The 23,852-nt window shown below is 35.0% G+C and overlaps 2 protein-coding genes across 6 annotated transcripts in view; one reads left to right on the top strand and one right to left on the bottom strand.

Moving 5' to 3' along the window:
• The window catches only part of LOC576527 (protein unc-13 homolog B), a 56,089-nt gene extending 38,895 nt beyond the window's left edge, over positions 1-17,194 (top strand). For 3 of the 5 annotated variants that reach the window (XM_030976564.1, XM_030976567.1, XM_030976565.1), the window contains 18 exons: positions 7-167; positions 687-837; positions 1,508-1,576; positions 2,003-2,092; positions 2,725-2,987; positions 3,634-3,719; positions 4,707-4,833; positions 5,284-5,524; positions 5,924-6,001; positions 6,131-6,306; positions 7,405-7,551; positions 8,017-8,140; positions 8,861-8,929; positions 9,350-9,427; positions 12,475-12,643; positions 13,485-13,580; positions 13,877-14,036; positions 14,703-17,194. In XM_030976564.1, coding sequence (XP_030832424.1) covers positions 7-167; positions 687-837; positions 1,508-1,576; positions 2,003-2,092; positions 2,725-2,987; positions 3,634-3,719; positions 4,707-4,833; positions 5,284-5,524; positions 5,924-6,001; positions 6,131-6,306; positions 7,405-7,551; positions 8,017-8,140; positions 8,861-8,929; positions 9,350-9,427; positions 12,475-12,643; positions 13,485-13,580; positions 13,877-14,036; positions 14,703-14,997 — 2,580 coding nt within the window. In that variant the 3' untranslated portion in view covers positions 14,998-17,194. The remainder of the gene's footprint in view (positions 1-6; positions 168-686; positions 838-1,507; positions 1,577-2,002; positions 2,093-2,724; positions 2,988-3,633; positions 3,720-4,706; positions 4,834-5,283; positions 5,525-5,923; positions 6,002-6,130; positions 6,307-7,404; positions 7,552-8,016; positions 8,141-8,860; positions 8,930-9,349; positions 9,428-12,474; positions 12,644-13,484; positions 13,581-13,876; positions 14,037-14,702) is intronic. The other 2 variants (XM_030976568.1, XM_030976566.1) reach the window with 1 other exon arrangement.
• Positions 17,195-21,251: 4,057 nt separating this feature from the next.
• LOC576678 (succinate dehydrogenase assembly factor 4, mitochondrial) lies at positions 21,252-22,533 on the bottom strand. The gene is made up of 2 exons (XM_776959.4): positions 22,433-22,533; positions 21,252-21,686 (listed from the first exon to the last, which is right to left on the bottom strand). The coding sequence occupies exons 1-2, from the start codon at positions 22,509-22,511 to the stop codon at positions 21,388-21,390; spliced, it is 378 nt and encodes a 125-aa protein (XP_782052.1). The 5' UTR covers positions 22,512-22,533; the 3' UTR covers positions 21,252-21,387.
• Positions 22,534-23,852: the final 1,319 nt, after the last annotated feature.

Below are 23,852 nucleotides of genomic sequence, written 5' to 3'. Positions count from 1 at the left end.
ATTCAGAATCTCTTCCACTTCTTGAGTATGAAGGAAGGGGGCCAGGTAAAGCTTCCATCGGCCAAGGGCGATGATGCCTGGAAGATTTACTTTGACGAGACGGCCCAGGAAGTGGTGGATGAGTTTGCCATGAGATACGGCATCGAGTCCATCTACCAAGCCATGACGTAAGTCGAAATTTGAAAATTGGCTTTTACTATTTGACTGTCAAAGTTCATATTTTAAATTTTGCAGGTTTGAATGAAGACAATTAAGCTAGTCTTTCTTCTTTAAACTGCAAATTTTGATATCATTGTTTATACTAAATTAACAATGAATTAATAACTTTTATGAAACACCATTGTAATGAAATGCCTTCTGTGGTGCATGTAAATTGGTGGCAACGTACGGGTCAAGGACACAAAATATCAGCTCTTATTTGCAAGATGACTTGCAAGATGAGATGACTTTGGATATACAATATTTGCTACAGTATTGATGTGAAAGGCTGGTATGGGTATTGGACAAAGAGTCAAAGAAAGAGAAAAGAACAAAAGAGAAATTGTAATGAAGGGGGCAATTTTAGACAATTTTTTTTCTTTATTCTTATTGTTTTGTCTCTTCAAGTCGATGAACAAGGAAAGTGTAAGAAATGTTATTTTTGTTTGAATTTAATAAACATGTACCACTTTCCTTCTTTCTTGCAGACACTTTTCCTGTCTTTCATCTAAGTACATGTGCTCAGGCGTACCCGCCGTTATGAGTACATTACTAGCCAATATCAATGCCTTCTACGCACACACCACAGCATCCTCTGCGGTCTCTGCCAGTGACAGATTCGCAGCCTCCAACTTCGGGGTGAGTAGGATTCACGAAAACAGACCAACTTTTCCAGCGAGCGTACAGGAATTTCAAATGCCTCCGCACGAGCAACTCCCGCGGTGTCACGGCGCTCTTAAGCCATGCAATTTACGCTTTGCGATAACTGCACTACACTAATGCAGTACCTGTATAAACATATTTACATCCTTCAATGTTTCATTTGAGCCATGCAATTTTCTTTTATTTCTTTTCGATCTGAATGTAAGATGTGAATGTGAGTATAAGGTTCATGTTATTACAGAAGTGTACAAGGAATGAAACAGATGGAAGGGAAATAAAACAAATATACAATGACTCATTCTCGGAACAAGCTAACACTATTTGCACTAAGGAACATCAATAGTACTAGTTGATGTTGCCATAGTTTCAGCTAGATCCTCGAGTGTTATTGCATATTTGTATATTATCACTAATATATGTGAATATTAATTTCACTTTATTTTGTATTATATGTACATGTACATAATTTAAATATCATGAGTAAATGTTACCATGACATTTGACATAGATGATGAGGCTTCTATATCTCCTCTGTTGACTGATGTACACATGTTTAATTCTAAAGGTTATGTTCAAATTCTGTTGTCATTTTGTTTAAATGTTTACTTAGATTTAATATTCCTTTATTTTGTTAATTCATTTGCAGAAAGAGAAGTTTGTACGCCTTCTCGATCAACTTCACAATTCAGTCCGGATAGATCTCAATTCATACAGAGTAAGTGTGTGTGATAGTTCAGAAAGAGAAAAAATTCGATAATACTGTAAGCACTTTGGTTATTGGTAAAAAGTGCTATATAAGAAACTGGTACTACTATCATCAATTGGATGATCTCAGCGATCACATTTTACTCATATTTGCTTGAAAACAGAAAAAGAAAAAGCAAGATGATCTGTCTATAAATGCCTGAATATATTATAATAAATGTTAAAAATATATCTCCTTTCATTTAGATGCACATGTAATTACACACAACCTGCACATTGCCCTCTATGTAACAGTTTTTACATATGTATATTCAATCAGTTCAGAAGATCTATTATAATCCTGTATACATATTCTTATATGGCTTCTAACATATTTTAGTTATTCAAATAAGACACAGGCTCTTATTGATACTTTGTCTCCTTCTTTGCTTATTAGAATAACTTCCCTGCTGATACCGTAGACAGACTAGCTGATCTCAAATCCATGGTGGACCTCTTAACCAGTATTACATTCTTCAGAATGAAGGTAAGCTACATGAAATCATCTTCAGTGATGGCAGCGGTGGGATATTTTCCCATGAAACCAAAACAGACTACTTGCACTGTATATTAATAGTCAGGGATAGAATGCATGTAATTTTGTATGGATTTTGAAAGGACACATGAAAAACTTTCCACAGTAAACCCTTTTCCAGACACGAGCTTGTAAATCAAAAATGAATCTGTAGCAGCAAAATATGTTGCCTCATTACGTCTGTATGGGAGAGGAGATGGTGCAAACATTGTTTGTGGGCATGAAGCAGTGGACTTAAACAATATTAGTGTAAAGCACTTGATACTTACTTGATGTTCAATGTATATAGTGATATTGTGAACATGTTCTGTTCTATTTTTAAAATATCAATCTAGCCCTAAGGAAAGAGCGTTTGTGTAGTTGTACTATCAATATTATATATTTTAGAGTATCCTTAAAAAGAGACTACTTTAAAAGCTCAGGACTGAAATTTATTCTGATGCACTCATTCTGCTTAGGCGTGCATGAAAGGTTTGGGGCATGAAATTTGTTGATTTTTTTAAATTATACCTTGCAACCGTCTTACCTGGACCTTTTCTTCAAGTACATTGAAATCCTCATATTGTTCCGTACGTCTCCAACAGGTGCAAGAGCAAGCCAGTCCACCTAGAGCTGCCTCAGTGGTCCTAGGGTGCGTCAAGGCCTGTCTACAATCCACCTACGACTACATCAGGGATAACTGCTTTGAGCTGTACCAACGAGAGTTCCAACCGGATCAACCCGTCAAGCAGCCCGACCCGGAAGACCCCAACGGGCCACGCAGCCTCGACTTCTGGACCAAGATGATATCCCTCATCGTCTCTGTCATAGAAGAAGACAAGACTACCTACACCTCAGTGCTCAACCAGTAAGTTGTGTGTATAATTGTGTTTTTACAGATGTGTATCAATCAGATATGATTATTTATGCTGGGGACAGCCCTTTAACAACACCATCCGAATGACGTGACTCAGTTTCGAACCTGCGTTCTCGGTTAAATCAGTAAGTTGTAATTCAGCAGGTTGTTTGTTTGGTATTTTTAAGTAAATTTATGGAACTACATTATTTTTGTTAGCAGGCGTTTTACATTATATTGTTTTAGAATATCTGCAAAGGCTCGTTCCTGTATGATGCAGTTAACCACGATAGTTTCTTTTATCATGACGTCAGCGTTAAACACGTTGAATTTCCGTATCTTCTACGAACGAGATAAGAGAGTAGGAATAGATCCTTTGCTGCATCCAGCTACTTGTATATCCTCACGTGTGATTCACTTACATATGTACAAAGAACCCTCCATGATAGTTCCCTGGAGTTTCCTGCATTATGTGTAAACAAGCCTCATGTAAGTAAAATCCTAATTAGTCTCTCTCTCTCTCTCTTTCTCTCTCTCTCTCTCTCTCCCTCTCTCTCTCTCTCTCTCTCTTTCTCTCTCTCTCTCTCTCTCTCTCTTCCTCTCTCTCTCTCTCTCTCTCTCTTTCTCTCTCTCTCTCTCTCTCTCTCTTTCTGTTCAGGTTTCCCAATGAGCTGAACGTGGGTGTACTATCAGCTAGCATGATGTGGTGTGGCTTTGCCAAAGATATGAAGTCTGCTCTTGAAGGTAAATACATGCATGTGCGTTTGTATGCGTGGGTATGGGAGTGTACGGGTTCATGGGTATCGAGGACACTCATAAGGACTGTACCTTCACTTTGATGACCACTCACAAAACAAGGATGTCTTCAGTACAAGAACCCTGTAAATTGCTTACATTTTGAGACCCTTTTATATAGGGGTACGTTTGTTTAGTTGCTCTACATGCATTCGTTCAGAAAAAGAAGGTCCTCGGTTATTTTTTTAATTTCCAGATTGTCCTTAGGATGTTTTATTCCTACAAACATGTGCGTCCTCTAACATGTAATAAGATACTTATGTGTACATATCAGTCCTGGATTTACGCCAGAAACCTGTATGCATGTGTGGGTGTGGATGTGGGTGTATGTATGGACGATAGCTTGCTAGCTTAATAACTGATGAAACCTCTCAAGACATTGAATAATATGATTGAGATAACTCTGGATTAACTTCTTAGAAGTACTTTGAAGCACTACAAGCTTTCAGTGAATATAAAACCATGACTAATGGGTTGATTTCCATGAAATGATTTCATCTTTAAATGGAAGAAGTTGAATCGTGCATAAATGATATACATGTGTACCTCTATGGTGTCAATTTAATTTTTTTTTTTTTTTTTTGGGGGGGGGGGGTTCAATCAAAAGGAATCCTGTGTCTAAGCAGATTTTTTTTAAATGTTTTGTTTGTCCATTATGTATTTATTTGAACTGTTGCGATCAAATTTTGCGAGTAAATATTTCCCTTTTTATCTTTTTGTGTTATCTTCTTGTCCAATTATATACAGGCCACAGTCTGTTGTATTGTCATCTTATGACTATACTGACTGGCATTCTGATTTTTTTGTTATTGTTGAAAAAGAAAGAGGTGAACAGTTCTGTTACCATTTAAGACTGCAGTTGCTGCTTTGACATGCTTTTAGTTTCACTAAGGGCTCACCAACTTTTTGTCTGTAACCTTTTGACCCTTATAACAGAGCATGACCAGCAGAGGTTATGTACGAGTGCAGAATACATGAACCTTCATTTCAAGGTGAAGTGGATGTTCAACAAGTACGTGGAAGGAGTCACTGAATACGAGAACAGGACACCAGAGTATGCCAGGTTAGTACAGAAATGAATTATATTTGCTTAAGGCTTTATTTTTCAAAACAAAGGTGTGGGGTTAGGGTGAGGGTAAAGGTTAGGGATAGGGTTAGGGGTTAGGGGTTAGATTTGTGGTTATGGGTTAGGGGTTAGATTTTGGGTTAGGGGTTAGATGTATGGGTAGGGTTTGGGGTTATGGTTAGGGGTTAGGGGTTATATTTAGGAGTTAAAGTTAGGGGTGGATTTAGGGGTTAGGGATTAGATTTTGGGGTTAGGGTTGGAGTTGCAGTTGGGCTCTAGGTTAGGTTTTAGGTTAGATGTAGGGTATACAAATTAAATATCAACATCAATTATTAAATAGGTAACGAGAGAATTTGTAGATACATTCATGATGTATTGGCTTCATGGCCAGTAGTTTACAGATGTTATAACTCATTTTAATTGTATCCTATGTACATTGTTTTATAGCTGGTTTGAGCCGTTCGTCATGCAGTGGCTGCGTGAGAACGAGGAACTGTCCATGGAGTTCCTGCATGGCGCCCTCGAGAGGGACGCCAAGGAGAACTTCCAGAAGAGCTCCGAGCATGCTCGATTCTCTTGCTCCGTGGTTGATGTCTTCACCCAGATCAACCAGAGCTTTGATATCATTCGTCGTCTCGAGTGCCCGGACCCGGAGATCGTCAATAGATACATGAGGAAATTTGCAAATGTGAGTTATCAAACAAAATCATCTGATTTAAAAAAAGATAAATACATAGCCATCCAGAACCAGAGTAGAAAATGAGCTTACATCTAGTATTAAGGGTACGACCCTAATGGCCCTTGTCCACAGACTCCCCAAATTGTCATTATAAGAACCACCACCTCCTTTTCCTGTGTCAATTGTAAGGCTGGTGCGATGCGCACATACCCCCAAAATATGTCTTTGAACTAGTTTTTTCCCCATTATTTTCTATTTTACATCCATTATGACAATAAGGTAAATATCAAAAATTACAATTTGATCTCATGCAATTGTTTATATGTTTTGTTTGTAATGGTTGTATTCATGAATCATTATAGCAACAGCTAAAAATGTGTTAATTGGTTTGTGTGATTTCCTTTACAGACTGTCAACAGAGTATTACTTGCCTATGCAGACATTGTCACTGAGAAGTTTGCCCGCTACTGCAACAAGGAAGAAATAGTAAGTTCCTTTGTCAATAGATATGAATTCTTTACAAATAACAATCAACATAAAAACTGCACAGTGGTATGATATTATGTGTAAGTATACTTATAAATAATACTTGGTTGTTTGTGTCATCTTCTACAGTCCCTCCAAGCCTGCATCCTCATGAACAACATCCAGCAGCTCAGGGTATACCTGGAGAAGGTATTTGAGTCGATGGGAGGAGAGAAGCTAGACGCAGAGGCTGCAGACACTTTGAAGAAGCTCCAGGGCAGCCTCAACGAAGTCTTAGACCAACTCAGCAAAGTTTTCGCAAAGAGGTAAATTATCTCCCGCTTATCTTCTTTGGGGGTATCCAGCTTTTTTGGAAATCAGGGAAGACCAGGAGAAGAAAGCAATCGGTATCTGATATGTTGTAGTGTGTCCAAACACAATGTCCTCGGGATGATTAAGTGTGGTGGCATTTTAGTGTGTGAAATGCTTCTTTTCCTTGCTGTAAATATCTGGGTCTTTTAAAGCCATGAGGGAAAAATGACTAGAACCCTGTCTTTTAATTCATCTCTACCTCTTTCTTGGAAATTTCTCATCTTGCATATATACATGTCTTCCTTTAATTCCTGTTTGCACCTTGTCTGTGCCCTATTTCCCCCCTGTTTCTCTTTCTACCTGTTACTAGCATTCTCTCTCTTTAAAAGAAATCACTCTCTTCCCTTTCGTTTGCATAACCTCATCCTGCTTTTATTTTGTTTCCTAAAACTGATCTCTTCCACTTCCTATCACAGGATAGTTCCATATCAGCTCTAGATAACACCTGGGGGTGTTTCACAAAGACCCTAAGTCGAACTTAACTCTAAGTTGGACTTAACAATTATGGAGAGCCATTTGTAGCTTTAAAATAAAGGATATTCAATAGCGAAAATTGAAGTATTTTAGATTTTTTATAAATTCCACATCCAGAACATGAAATCTCCTTGATAATAGAAAAAAAGAAGGATTTGAATCAACATTTGATGCCTTTTAAAATAATTTTTACAAAATATTTTCATAGATACTAACAGCTTTCCATAGTAGTTAAGTCCAACTTGGAGATAAGTTCAACTTAGGATCTTTGTGAAACACCCCCCAGGCCTTCTGTATGTTTGCCTTGTGTCCGATAATGATGGTGATGATGATATTGTTGTTCATGATGATAATGAAGATGGTATAACCGGACTCTTATCATGTTTTGTCCATTTTGTCTTCATCAGCTTTATCCCTCGCCTTCATAATAGCATAGAGCAGCTAAGATCCCACTATCTTTTAACAAATTGCCTACTAGCTCGAATCAAGTTTTTTCTGGGAAATGGAAAATATGAAAATTCAGTAGTCGACATGTTAAAAAATGGATTGAATCATAATCATGTAATTTTTTATTTCAGCTTTGTACCACGTCTTCACGAGGGTATAGAGGGGCTGAGCGCCCAACTGGGTGAGATCAGAGGTCAAGGTCAACCCAACCAGAGAAGCAACAATGAATCTGATGCTGTCATGGTACTCAGACCACTCATGGAGATCCTTGATGGAAAGTAAGAACAACAACTCTTTGATATCCTTATATTTAGAAGACCAATGACCAAAACAGCTCCGTGTGTGGGGGTTCCATATACTTATATCCTTTATTCAAAATATTAGCTTCCAATATTACTTCTGTAAAGATGTTCAAATTTTTAATACTGAATTGCCCTCTACATAGAAATAAAAATGATTTGGGAGTAGACTCTATGTATTTTAAAGTATCGTCTTGGAGTTACATGTATATTAGCTATCAACCTATTGCATTTTCAATGGACTTTAAATATCAATATATTAAATATGCAACAGACATGAATATGTTAACAATTTGAACCATCTTAGTGTTATATTTTAGTGTTTATTATAGGGAAATGAATATTCACATAGGTAATAGATTTTGTGTAGAACAGTGAGGGAACTGAACTGATATAACTTAACTTGTTTTTATTCTCCCTCTCTCTCTTTCTCTTTCTCATCAGTCTGTCAGTGTTGGCTCAGAACTGTGAGAAGACAGTATGGAAGAGACTCCTCAAGGAGATGTGGAAGATCGTCATCAGTACCGTGGAGAAGGTTGTCGTACTACCACCCATGAGTGATGTCTCGGTAAGAGCAAGATGGATGATGATTGTTGTGATGGTGATGATGATGATGACGATGATGATGGTGATGAGGATGATGGTTTCGTTGATATTGGAGAGGATTTTGATGATGATGATAATGAATGGTGATGATGATAATGATGATGATGATGATGAAGACAGTGATGATGATAAAGATGAAGGTTTTGATGTTGGTGGAGAGGTTTTTGATGATAACGATGGTGATGATGATTATGATGATGATGATGATGGTGATGATGATGATGATGATGATGATGATGATGATGATGATGATGATGATGATGATGATGATGATGATGATGATGATGATGATGATGATGATGGTGATGATGGTGGTGATGATGATGGTGGTTTTGATGACGATGGAGATGATGATGATGTAGATGACGACGATGATGATGATGATGGAGATGAAGATGATAGGGATGATAATGTCAGTTATGGTATTGGCCACCATAATGATGGTTGTCAAGGGAATGGTGGTTAGAGTAAATGTAATTAGGAGAGATATGCTAATGTTTACATGTATGTATATTGAGGAGGAAGAGAGGGATGAGGAGGTGGTGTAGAAGAAGAAGAAGAATCGGAAGGAGAAGAAGAAGAAGAATGAGAAGGAGAAGAAGGGGAAGAAGAGGAAGGAGAATTAGACAACATAAATTAAATTGATAATGATTATAATCCTTTTTTTAATGTTCTTTTTCAGATGAGTTCAATTCTTGCCACACTCAATCCAGCATTAGCCAAGCTGCAAGGGCATGGCGGAGAAACCAAGGTATAAACAAATTTTCAATAATAAATAATCTCCATTTCACAATACACTCTGAAAGATATTAATAGATGTTCATCATATATTTCCTATTGAAATTATTTAGTTCCTTGACAGTATCAAACCTTTACATATTTTTTTTAAGTGATAGAGTTTCCCATGAGTGTACTTAATTTTTTTGTTAAAATAGGAATTCAGCCCATCGCGTTGATTTCATTCTTAAATATACTTTTCTGAGTACCTGAAATTGTGAATGATTCTTAAGAGCATATTGGAATTCAGTGATAATAGTACACTTATTTAAAAACATAAAAAGGCGATTATAAACATGTTTGTGAAGAATGGAAAACTCTCAATATGTTTGTATTTTTAATATATGTATATGATCAGACGAGAGAGTAACCAATTTTCTGATCTTTGTTACAGGACGTGAACAAGGAAGAAAACAAGAACCTGTCCCCCAAACAATGTGCCGTTTTAGAAGTTGCTCTTGATCATATCAAGGTATCCATCTTTGTTGCTATGGAAACAGTGATGCTATCACAGCAACCAGCTGCTTTTGCACATTCGCACTTTGATGTTTTGATGTTTTTATATATTTGTGACCCCCTCCTTTTATGATTTAAAGTGTACCAGTCCTCTAAAAAACGTAACTTGTTTAATATACTTCAATGTATAAAATGAACCTCAAAGAAAATTTACCTGGCATTCTATAGGTAAACGGATAAGAAGTAGGAAGAAAAGCGAAGGATAACATGAAATCCTGCGTATGGGGCATGCACGGAACCAAAGTTGGACTTGCGTTCCATGTGAGTTTGTATGCCTGCAGTATTAAACTAATCCACTCGTAAGTCGTTATACTGTTCACATAGGGTGTAATAAAATAGAAATACGTCTTTGTAGAAGTGATATTTGAAGCCCATATTTTTGATACACTATAGGGACATGGAACCCCTTACATCAAGAGCAAAACATGTTTTAGTGATTGGTACACTTTTGAATTTGTGATGTTGTTGTATGTTTGATCAGTATTGAATATGTTTGTTTGTTGTGCACTTTTGTTCCAGCTCTTAGTTAAAGGTAGTGTATCCCTTTTGCGGCCAACATGAAATTCTGTAGAACTTTGCAGGAATTATGAATATGACACTAACCGTCATTATTTTTCCTCAAAAAACATTTATAAACCCTTTTGTTCTGAGGGAATTTCTACATTAGTATTATCTTTCAAATGCCGTTGGAATTCAACATTTTCATTTTTTGGGCCTGCAAATGGGACATAGTACCTTTAACATGGCATGGATAAATTCAAAATGCTACTCAAGTTTTGAATATTATCAGTTTTGAATATGTTTGTTGTGCATTTCTGTTCCAGCTCTTAGTTAACATAGCATGGATAGATTTAAAAAGCTACTCAAGTAAGTCAATCCCTATGTAAAAAATGTTGAATGAAAAATAAGTAAATGAATATTCAGTAAACATTCAAAGAAATGTAAAATGGTTTTGAAGAATTAAAATAGTATGAAAAAGTAATTCTTAATATTATTAATAAATTGAATAATTTCCACATAAGGCCTTTGGATCATAGATACGTTGATATAGATTAAATTCTCAAATATATTTTGTTGGTACTTATTGTTTGTCAGGGGTATATTGGCACCCTAAAATGACAATTGTTTGAATATGACAAAATTACTCATCTCAGTTTTTCAAACTTATTTCGTATTTTAAAATAAAATCAAGCACACCTAAAAAGATGAAGTCAATTTTATTCTAAATGTGTTTTTAAGTTTGATTTTTGTTGTGCTATTAGTACCAGATCCCCTTGATGTGTGTCATGTCATGAATTGCTTACTAATTTATAATTGTTTTTCTTATCTTTATTTGTATTGTTTGGTATATTTGTTTTATGTTTACTGTGTATGTACTTTTTGTTGTTGACAGTTTTCTAACCATTTGTGGCAGCATTGTTAGATGGCTCTTTTAGCTAACTGATTAGAATTTGTGTTTTTGGTCTTTGCACAGCTTTTACTAGTTTGTTAACACTGCTTAAGATGTGTAGTTCTGCTATAGAAGCAGTTGTGATGTTTTGTTCAGTGTGCTTAATTGTTCTTTAAGATGTTTGGTTTAAAAGTGACTAACGTGTGAAGTGGAATTATAATTTGCTTTCGATGTCGCATCAGTAACATCTTCTGTGTAATTTGTATTATTTTAAAGAGAAAGTGAAATAAAAAGGACATGAAATTTTGATAGACAATGCAAAATGTATTTTTCCATATAAAATTGATCAGATTTAAGTTCTGATGAAATCAGATTTCATAAAGCACCCATCACACCAACTAGTTCTCACTACGTTCTGCCCCTTCCTTAAAACAAAATCGTAAAAATGGTTGTAGTCAGGGTAGGATGTGATAGTTTGTTCATAAACAAATAGTCCTCAATACGTCCACTTTCTCGTCTGTATCCCGTCCACAGTTGGTTCATATTAAGTTCAGATCGGGTAAATTTCCAAGCAGTCCAAGCCCGTCCGTAGTCAGTTTAGACCAACTCTCGAAATACACAGGGGCGACGGGCGATTTCTCCCCTGTGAGCTACAAAATTGCCTTCATCAGATTGCTTATAAAAAAGATTTATTAAAAAAAGAGCCCAAAAAGTTCCCAATACATCCAAACCCATTCTAACTAGTATGCAACTTAATTGTTCTAACTAGTTTGTCCCCCGACCACCCTGTTCAAAGTTTTGAACAGGCTAAAAGTTCTAGAGCACCCTTCCCGTCCAAGCCAGTCCGAGCCCGTCCATGAAGTTCTTAAACAGTTGCTACTATGTTCCCTCTGTTTGCACAACGTAGGAGCCCGTTTGGCAACATTTTCCAGAATGTAGTGAAAATTAGTTTGGTGTGATGGGGACTTTAAGAACATACAGAAATAAAATGCATGCGTTTGCAGTTATACTGTTATGATAATATAGTTAGGCTTACTATACTGTCCACTAAAATATTCTTTTTAAATGTTCACCTTTGATTGCAATCAATTTCTAAGCATAAAGAGACTAACTATATAATATGTAATACTTAATCTTAATTTATGCATGTTTTAAAACTGAATCACAAATTTAAATGACATGGACCACAACATACACGATCCTATAGGTACATGTAATCTATAAAATATTTGTTGATGGTGGAACTCTGCAAGGAAGCCCCATTTTTAATTATTATTTTGTAGCTATCACAGTAAAATGTATGAAGTAAAATAATTATAGTGATAATATTGTTATGTAATGTAAAGAATTAAGGTAGATTTCAGTAAATGCTGTGCATATGAGCATAAATACAAGTTGCTACTCTTTACTACTTAATAATATTTCTTTAAATAGTTCAAAAAATAAAATCAAGAGACAAGGATTTCTACAATGGTATTCACATGTATTTGGAAATTGCCTTAGAACAATCCTAGACTTCGATTTGGAAGGATTTTGGAAGGTTTTTGTGATCAATTTATTTGAAATTTCATTCCGAGCCGTTTAACATTGCTTCCCTTCCCCGCATGCAACAGGGTTCTTTCGCCCATCCACAGCAATACTTCCATGGCTCCGGCAATGGCCTCAAGCGCAACTTTCTGGAGAAGAGTCCGGAGCTTCAGTCGTTGCGGTACGCCCTCTCTCTCTACACCCAGACCACCGACATGCTTATCAAGACCTTTGTCCAGACGCAGAATCAACAAGGTAATGTCTAAATATATATATATCATGTGTATGTGGTTGTTTTTAGTGCAAGATCTAATTCTGTATTTGTTTTTAAAATCTCAATTCTGGTTTTCCCTCCATCCTTCTTGGCTTTGATATTCTCCCATCTGTTTATCTTACTCTCTATTTATTTATCTCTTTCTCTCTCTCTCTCTCTCTCTCTCTGTCTGTCTTTCTCCCTCCCTCCCTCCCTCCCTCGATCCCTCCCTCCCTCTCTCCCTCTTTATCTGTCTGACCTCTGTCTTTGTTTCTGACTGTCTGGCTATGTCTCTCTTTCTGTCTCGTCCATATCTTATATGAAATATAATTCTTAAATTCTCAGTTATTCTATCACTAGCCCCATGGAACCCCCGATCAAGAGTACTTCAAAGAACACTTAACCCCTCCCCCCCCCCCCCGAAAGAAAATAATAATAATGATAATAAATATATAGATTAAACAATGATTTAAAAAAAAAAAAAATAATAATAAATTTAAAAATGATAATGATAATTTAAAAAAACATATATACATATATATTCTTGGAACCCATAAAAGATGTTTTTCCTCTTATACGTTATCATATGTCCTGCGACAGTGATACGGGTACCTGGCAGGAATTAATTCTTTGATATGCTAGAGCGCCGCAATGGCAGCACAGCTAAAGCCGGGGTAATAATCTCCAAGTTTGGAAGCGCTTAGTGATTCTAATAAGCGCTATATAAAAACTGAGTATTATTATTATTATTATTTCAGAGGAGTTGTGAGAGAAATACATTTTAATAAATGACACACTTAATTAACAATGATATTTTTTTGTTATTTATTTCTTGGATTACAGATCAACCAAGTGGCAACCAGTCGTTTGGTGAGCTCTCCATCCAGGTCGACCTCTTCACCCATCCTGGCACAGGGGAACACAAGGTCAATGTCAAAGGTCAGTACTCTAGAAAGGTCAATGTACTATTCTTTTTATACTCTGTCTCCTCTGCTGAGATGTGCTTTATGAATTTATTTCTTCAACAACAGAATATGATTTTTTTTGCATATTTTGATAGTTAATAGTCAAAGCAACTCGGTAAGATCAAATTTAGGTTGATAGTTAGCTGCCCTATATCTTGAAACAGATGAAAACAATAAAAAGATTAAATTGTAATATTTCTAAAAACCATTCAGCATGCTTGGTGTGATGTATGTCAATTAATTGAATGCTTATTTACTTCTGTTTTTCAGTGGTTGCCTGCAATGGATTGAAATGGAACACGACAAGTATGTTCCGACCGTTTGTAGAAGTCTACATGATTGGACCACATCTCAGCGATAAAAGACGCAAACATTCCACCAAGTCCAAGGCCAACAACTGGGCACCCAAATACAACGAGACCTTCCAATTGTAAGTTATACTTTCCATAAAAAATAAATCTCTGCAAGATTTATGAAAGGTATTGATAGTAATTAAGCATTCATGAAACGGGAAATTTTTACTACGTCTACATCGGAGTAAGATATCTCCAAAGAAAACATAGTCCACCTTCTGTTTTCTCAAACATTTTCTTCTAATGTCCTGAAAATTCAAATGCACAGGTGTGACTCTGCCATTGTTTCTCCTATATAAACAAGCCCATTTTTGTATCTATCAATACCAATATTTATGTTATTAGAATATTGTCCATATTTCAAAGTGTAATTTTAAAACGTCTAAAAATAACTTATGTACATGTAACTTCTGATGTCATTAATGTTGTGGCCACAAGTTTTAGTACAAGATAGAACAGTGAAAGCTTTATATGTTACTACTAAAATTAAAAATGATTACATAGTTTGTTTTACAGAATACTTTTGTGATTGTAGTATGGTGCCCTATGTATGGTAAAAAGGATTATAAATCTAGTTCTATAACAGAATACAATTGAGTCTATGGTATTTGGAAATTGAAAATGCTGATATATCATGTGGTTCAAGTTTAATAAATTTTTTTTGTCTATGATTAAAATGTTGCATGGATCAAATTAGGAATGACCTTTAACCTTTGACCTTTGAATTCCATTGTAACCTATAGCATCCTAGGTAACGAGGATGAGCCCATCTCTTATGAGCTTCACTTCTGCGTGAAGGACTACTGCTTCGCCAGGGAAGACCACCTCATCGGGATTGGCGTACTTCAGCTCCACACCATCGTGGAATGCGGCAGCTGTGCCTGCGTGTGTACGTTAGGACGCAAGCTGCACGTCAACGACACGGGTGGGACTATCTTACGCATCCTATCCCAGCGAACGAATGACGAGGTGGCGCGGGAGTTCGTTCGACTCAAGTCAGAGAGGAGATCGGAGGGTGGCGATCAGGGAAGAAGCTGATGAGGCCGTAGGGGATCTATTGTCATATTTTGAAAGAGTACCTCATTTCTCTATTGTGTTTTTTTTCCTTTGAAGGGGTTTTGCATTCCTCTTTTAAATCTAAGTGCCTGAGTGTGTTCAATTGAATGTGCAATTTGTGCATGTTATATTTAACACTTTATTGACTATTTAATTGTTCACGTATAAGAATATTTGACACAATTCGAGACCAGACACAGTTTTTAACTTAACTTTAAAGATGAAATAATTTCCCACTTTTCTGCTCATGAGTTAATGGGTAATGTAACACTGGCTACTTAGTACCCATTAGATGACAAAAAATGGGCTTTTATCACGCATTTCTTGTTCCTTTTCCAACTCAGTACTTGTTTGTATCCACAATCAAAGAGTATTAATTCACCATGTAATAATTTGTACTTCAGTAAATAAATAATAATTTCCCTCATTTGTACTAGCTTGTAAATGTCATTATATTGTGACTCCATTTGTACAAACTTTCTATCTAGAATTAATGCAAAAATTATTGTTATTGATAAATTGTGCTATGTTTGATTTGAAATGTAACTTTTGTTGTTTTTTGTTTGATCTATTGTTTGGCATGTTGTATGTACATATTTTTTCACATTCAGATTTAGATATTAAAAAGTGATATTTTCCAATTTCAGCATTCCTTGTTTTGTAGCAATTGAAAATTACAATTTTCTCTTAAAGATTTGGATGGTTTGTGTCTGTGTGGTCGAAAGGTGATGGCTTTTGTTTGTATTCATTGTATTCCAATTAAAGAAACAATAGATTTTATTTTCTAGATTTCACTATATAAAGCTTATGGTTATATTGTAGTAACAGAAGAAACAAATTCTTATCCCAAAGAAGAGAAATATAGACAAGTTTTATTTGTTTTTGTGCAAGTATAGCAGTATTTTAATGCAGATATACCTATGTAGCTATTCAGATGTTTATAAGAAAGTACTGCATTTTGATGTAAGACAGATTAGGCATAATGTTGGGACTTGCAAAGAAGCTTTGTCGGCAATTTTTGTACAGTTTTTGTATACATGTGTACTTGTTTGTGAGGAAGAATACCCTATTTTTAGGGGGTTTGAAGATAACTTGCCTTTTTTGTGTGCTGTTAGCATGTATTTGACAAAAAGAAAGTGTATGCCAGAAAGAGCTATATTACATTTCACAAATGACAAAATTTATTGATATGTAAATATGTATGTGTATATATCTATATCATGTTGCAATATTAATCCACTCATTCGGAATATTTAGGTGCTATTGTATAAATCACTGACTTTCATAAATATTTCCCATTGAACAATCCAAGGACAACACTTAGCACAAGGGTATAGACAACCAACGTAATTGTTTTGTTTGAGTGTAGTCATGACAACCATTTGCAAACCCCTAAAAAGTGAGCAGTGAAGAAAATTTGTATTCCTCTATATTTATATTGTTAGGAAAATGTCTTTCAGTGTTTCTGTATGCTTTGATCCGGTCATTTTAGGCTCTCTTTAAACATGGGATAAAATAATACATTATACATGCAAGTAGGTGTGACTGCTTGCAAAGTAAAGTCAATACAGACACAAAATTCAGCATAATAATATATCTTCAATTTTTCATGTGCACGAGATTTAGACTGGGGAACACATGTCAAGTTGATTTGAAGTTTCTTTTTAACCACTTTCCGCAGACATATTTTTCACTTTAATAGCCATAGGGCATCTTCGCAGAAAATTATTTTTTAATTTCACTTTGAAATCTAAACACCCAATTTTTTAAATTTTAATGAGAAGCTTTGTTTCAGAATTGCTTGGATTATCACTATCCTTCTTGTGTTTGCAAATGGTTGTTATTCTTCACAACTTTCAAGGATATTAAATTGGACTTATGAAGTCCCATCCTCTTTAATGACAAAGAATAATTGTTAACCACTTAGGGTACAGTTTACATTTCTTTAGACTAAAGCAAAAACAAACCTGACTATCATGAGCAGCAACAAAGCAAATTATGATTCCTCAAATGACTTTTTGGAGCCAATGGTTTTTTTTTAATTCTCACAAACTCACCCCAAGCTTGAAGAAAACAAAAAAAAAGCAAAGTAATGCTTTTTCACAGTAAATTACATTTTATATGAAACTTGCCAATTATTTTGTTTGTATATTATGATAGATTACTGAAAAATTTAGGACAAAAAATAATGAAATCAACAAATGATGAACTGTACCTCGAGTGAAAACATGACTTTTCAATAAATTTGGTAATTGCCTCTAAAGTGTTCTTAGTCACAATGCAGGCATCTTTGTAATAAATGAGGGCCAAAATGATTTTAACTATTGCACACAAGTATGAGAAAAGTCAGGATAATAATACAATATGAATGATTTCTATAATATAAGGGAGTCCTATGCAATAAGTTACTGTACCAGTCGTGAAACATTCTAGTGCTAAACTTTATTTAGTTGTCAGAGAGTCTTTTTCGGAAAGGGTATTTCTTTCTTTTCTTTTTAAATCTTACAAGAACAATGAATTGATGTAAACATAGGCATTGCTGTATGCTTGTTATCTTAATAGGTAATTTTTGTTATCCCCTTGGAAAGAAAAGTCAGCTATATGTCAGTAGATAATGCTATGAACATCTGTTTAATGTTTGCCATATCACAAGACAGCATATAATGTAACTTCAAAATAGGTAGGATAGAGCAAAAATTGTTGCTTTGTTACTTATCAAATGATACAATTCCTTTGCATAATAAGCTTGCCATGGTACTTAAATGTACTTGATGAATCCCAAGAACACAGCTTATATTTTTGCTGTGTACGTTGTACAAATGTAGTTTACTACGTTTAAAAATCCATTGTCAGTTTTGGCTTAAATTGTCTAAATTTACGTCTCGGACGAATTAAAGTACATGTAACTTGATATCAGAGTCCGTACAGAGGCAAAAATAATCTTCATTCAATTCATGGCACAGGAAGCAATAGAAAAAATAAAGTAACTCCATACATGTACATGTACCATTCTTTCCTCATTAGAAATACGATGAATAATTTTTAAACATTTAATAATGCATTCTATTTCTTACCCAGGAAAATGGAAAGGCTTTGGTAAACCAATCGACACAAAATAGTAATGTCATGGATTTTAACAAATCACTTGCCTTCTGCCCCTCTCCAAACAGTGGCCTGTTTACCACATGTGCAATTTTGCACGAAACGATGGGCACTTATTGAGGGTTGCTTTGTGCAACACTTTTTTTTTTTAATTTACCCGTTTCTGGTCTTGTTTAGCTCCATGACAACCCTTTTAACACTGGTATAGATTTATGTTTCACTGGAAAATAGATAAAAAAATATTTTGGTATATCTGTTCCATTTTAACTACAATGTGCACAGTGAGATTATTTGTTTGGCTTATAAAGAGTTAAAAGGACGTACATGGCATCTATGTACCTTGCTTTCCTCTGCTATACTAGGTGAAGAAATTTTGATAAAGGTTTACATTAAATTGAAAAACGATCCCCTGACATCTAAAACCATTAAAACTACTGGGATTTAGTATGTAACGCCCATGTTTTAAAGAGTTTAGAAGACTCAAATTGATGACCATTTGCACATTGTTGCTTAGAGATTAATGATAATTACTGCAATACCCATACATTTGTTTTATATTTCTATGCCTTCAGAAATTTTGTAATCCTACTAGGGTCTTTTTGTACTTAGAGTATAAACTCAATATGAAATGATGTTCCCGTATTTGTTTATTTGGTTACATTAAATTAATGGACTGCATTAATGCAATCACTTGTAATTAGGGAATATCGAACATTTTGTCATCAACTTGTATTCTGTGAATTATGAATTTCAAATTTGTTTCCATTCATTTGAATTCCTTTTGAAATAATGAAAAAAAAAAAGAAAATCACGAATATACAGTCAAATTTTTGTAAATTCACATGTAGATATAGCCAGTTTTGTAACTTTTCACATTGAAATTCTCAATTTGAATTTGATATGAATTTAGTGAATCAGTAATGTACACTGCATATATTCAGATCTTGTCACGATTCGTTTCCTTCAGAGCAATATTCCACTATTTCTAACTTTTTTGGTTACTTTAACTTGTTAAACTGTTTTGAAAGAAAATTTCCAGTCGGTTTTAACTGTAATTTATATAATGTTTCATTGTTATACTATTGTTATCATTATGTAATTGTTTGTCATTACTGTACAAATCTATTGATAATTCATTACTATATAATAAATATTATATGAATATATATATTACTATGATCAATAAAAACAAAATCTTCATTCCTTTTGATTTTACGATATTTTCATTGTCCATTTATTGACTCCAATAAGACTTATTCTGCAATATTCATTTAGACATGTATCAGTATTTTCTTGTACAGTTCAAATGCAATCTAGCCATTTCTAGCCTTTTCTAGCCTACCTCTAGCACACTTTGAGAGATAATGTAGACAACATCCTCACTGCAATAGTTACCAAATCAAAAATGAAGCTCGTGCAGAGATAGATTCCGTATAATAACATGAGCATTATATATATTTTATACAAAACAAATAATTATGTTCAGACAAAAATAAATAACTATCACAAAGTGACATTCACTTACATTTCACAAGTATAAAAACCTTAGTTGAAGTTTTTCAAACTCATGAAATGTGGGATGAATTTGCAATGTAACATAGAAAAAAATTCAAAATGACATTCTACAGTCAAAGGTTTAAAGGTAATACAACGTTTTGGTAGGGGGTCATGAATTTGGTTCAAATGAATATATTGGAAGCATATGCTACCCTACAATATTCAGTGATCGTTGTCGCTGTTGAAATCGAGTCTAAACTCTAAAGTTATGAAATTTTAAATAATAAACTCTGTACATTGTATAGCTCCCTCTCAAGGTCAAGATATTAATTAAGCTATAAACCAATGTTTCTTGACTAAATCGACCGGTTAGCTATTCCCGTTTGGAAATCATATCACAACTACATATTCTGAAATGTTCATGGTCTCAGCTACCATTGTACGGCCATAGGCGCTATTTGAAATTTATCAAAATTTACAGGGAGCACCGGTAAATTTTTAATTTTTCTCAAAAGCAGAAGTGTTTTAGGGGCTAAATTTTCTAGTGCTTATAATACATCAACAGGGGCATCCAAATATATCAAAATTGTAAAGAATCAATATCCACCCAATTTTCAAAATTTCCTAAAACTTTGTATTACCTTTAATATTCATAATTGAAAATAACATGTTGATACCCATCTCTCACCCTATGCAAAAATTATAACCTCCAACTAAAGACTTGTTAAGGGCAATACAGATCTTACATTGCGATGTTCATGATTTACAATACATTCATTAGCATCTTACATCTAGACAAGATGGATGTTTAATTTAACCAATGCTGATATAGTATTATGAAATAAGATTCAAACTGTCTCTTAAAAAGGTTGAAAATAAGCTGCCGGTAGACCTTAATATATGCTCCATTTTGCGAAATACGTGTGTTCTGGATCAGGCAAAGTCAAATTATTATTTATTCTTACCACTACCTGCTTTCTTTCTTTTGACCCCACCCCCTTGAACCTTTTTTTTAATGCCATGTGACATCCTTTTATTTGTAGGACTTAAGTTGTAATCATTAAAAAAAAACATAAGTTATATCTAATAGAAAACACTTCGGCTATATACATGTACATGTACACACATATACTGTGTGTGTATTGGGGTTTTACAGACGTGTATCAATCAGATATGATTATTTATGTCTGGGGACGGACCTTTAAACATCACCATCCGAAAGACGTGACTCGGTTTCGAACCTGCGTCCTCGGCTGAATCAGTTTGTAACTTCCACTGTTAGCTGGATTACAGGCGCACGCCACATTGCCTAGTTATATACTAAACATAAATATACAATATAAGGAATACGTAGTGAATAAAGTTAACAAAATATTAAAGTCATCACCATGCATGATGATCTGAGGTACTCAAGGAAGGTGCATTTGACATTCGGCCAAACATGGAAGATGTCATGGAACTATGAAAGAGAGGAGGTCAAATATGAGGAAAAGGGTGTGTTCATCAATCATCATCCCTCTCACTCTGTATCCAGTTGGATTCCATTCCCTCCATCATCCTCTATCGATTACATTCAAGAAATCTGTATTTCCTCTTTCAATCCATGTATCTGGTTCATTATGTCCCTTTAATTTTTGTCCTTCATAATTACAAATAAATGCTTCAGTCTTGTTTTTCAGTCCCCATGTGGTTGCTTCTCATCAGTAACTTGTATCCTCTTCCCTTATCAAAACTGCCAGACGGTTCTTGTATCTTTAATCTTTCATTGTTCCATCAGAAATCAATGCATCTGCCTTTCCTCTCCCAGTCCCCATACCTAGTTGGTTCCGGTCCCCTGGGTCCTCCCTTCTCCCCCGTCTCCGGATTGACATCGTCTGGGAATGCTTTTAAAGCTTCCTTCTCAGCGTCCCTGTGCTTCTCCGGCATGTGGTCGTCATGTTTACCCACTGGAGTGAATGGCTTTTTGAGTGGGGCACGCCCTGAAGATTGGTCTCCGTTTCCTTGGTTACCGTTTGATGATGCTGATGCACATCTGATTGGTGTTGTGAATATCATTTGTCTTGCAGCAGTTACTAATAAGATAACATTAGAGATGTAAAAATTCATATAAATGATTGATCTTTTTGAAAAGTAAATTGAAAGTCATGTGGATTAAAAATTCTCTTCCTAAGCTACTTCATACTAGCTCTCTGTGTTTCAATCTTCTTTTTAAGGAAGTAATCCAGAGCGTTTTCATTCTCTTCAGCTTGTTTGCACTTTTCAACATTCTCCACTCTCTATAACAGTCTCCAATTTGTTTGCACTTTTTACCATTCTCCAAAATAGTCATAGACCATAGCCATAGGGCACGATCTAACTCTAGTCTAAGTCATAAACAAATCAGAATTAATCAAACTTCAAAGACTTTTGTAATTAGTTCACTCACAATAGCTAATAGTCTAGTCTAGACGCCAGGCATTACAAATCATTTCATTCATTTTAAATAAGGAACTTATCACGAGACAAAAGCCGTAAATGCTAAACAATTCAACTTAATAAAGCCATGCAAAGATAAATGCAATCTGCCTGCATGCACTGCACTGCGGCGTGATCGGTGATGTGCTGCATGCCGAAAAGCGGAGGGACAACAACAGAGAGAGCTGGGCTTACAGCTCCAGCTTTATAAACCCTACACAAAAATGTACATGCGGGCACTACCTTAGAGCAGCAAGCCGCGCTAGCCGATACCTAACTTAGTATTTTCGGAATATACTTCTCTCAAAAGTTAATCGCGATAAATTAACGAAATAATGCACTTATAAAAGTAGGATAGGCTTACCACTGCACTGAGTAAATGGTTTTAATTGACTAATTTTGACGACTTGGAGACAAAAGTTGGATGCTCTGGAGGCTGCCATCTTGATTATGAAATGATTACGAAACAGCCTCTACAATTGTAGGTTTAAACAATCTATACAAATATTTGTTTTCATTACCAAATCATAATTTTTTAATATAATAAAAGCAATTTAAAATAAATTAATATTATTGTATTACATTAAATGAATCAAAAAATTATAATTGATGTAAAATGAATCAATCATTTTTAATCTTCAAAATTGGGAGGCCGTCAAAGTGCTGCTTATAAATCGCCAACTTGGCTTGGTTAACCCTTTTCATTGATTTTTTTTTCCACAATATCAGCAAATAAAATTTACAAAACTTTTTGTTTTACAAAGACTAGTCATTCTAATTAAAATATTAATAAACGAGAAGTATACATAACATGGTACACAAAATGCAATAAAAGTACACAATTGAGACTGAGAAGATAATTGCTTGCTGTACTGTGAAGGAAACCTATGAAAGCATAGCTTGTAATTTAGGCTAGCTAACACATAAAATATCAAAATATCATAAAGTAGAAAATGCAATGAAAAGAAAAGATGAGGAAACACAGGACGATACGAAACAAGATAAGTCCTTCACTCCTTGTGCATATAATGTGTGCTTTGTAAATTGTAATTTGCATATTGCTTCATTATTTCACTTGTAGGCACTGATCTCTACGGAAAAATCGTAGAGATCAGTGCTTGTAGGCCATAATTACTTCACCCCGTACTTCACTCCCCCGGCCATCAAACCCTCCCTCACACCCATATGCCTATTATTTTTCTTGTCATTTTTTTTTATTTGTTTGTATGTGTCCCTTTTTGTTTCTTACATAAGTGATTGCTCTTTGATAATTTAAGTGCCCCCTTTTGTTCCTATGTATAGCTTATAGTTTCAAAGAATCGGAGTTTAGGCCCTGTGGCTAATTCTACCACAACAATAAAAGATAATGGAGCCGTAAGGTTTCGGGGACTGGAGCACAATACTTAACTGAGCCCCTTTTAGAACTTAATCGTGCTCGTTTCTAACGGCGACCAAAATAATGTCCCTTCTCTATATTAAAGGCATTCATCAGAGTCACTGCAAACGTTTGCCTCTGTATTCAATGACATGTATAAGGCGTTTAAAAAATGTTTTTAGGTATATTCTTTTGCGACCGACCCCCACATCTTGAAATCAACGTTCGGCTTTAAAAAAAAAAGTTTTTTAATATTTTTGTTTAACCGATTTTTAAGAAGAAAACAATGCTTAAAGAATGCACAAATTCAAAACTGAGAAATATCAGCCCAAAGAGGGACATAAAAAGTTAGAAAAAAAAGAAGATTTTCGACCGGCCGATCCATGTTTTGGCATCTAAAGGGCAATGC

The sequence above is a fragment of the Strongylocentrotus purpuratus genome, unplaced genomic scaffold (assembly GCF_000002235.5).
Source record: "Strongylocentrotus purpuratus isolate Spur 01 unplaced genomic scaffold, Spur_5.0 spur5_scaffold_9, whole genome shotgun sequence".
NCBI lineage: Eukaryota > Metazoa > Echinodermata > Echinoidea > Camarodonta > Strongylocentrotidae > Strongylocentrotus > Strongylocentrotus purpuratus.
The sequence above is the reverse complement of the archived record's forward strand: the minus strand, read 5'-3'. Positions and strand labels throughout refer to the sequence as shown.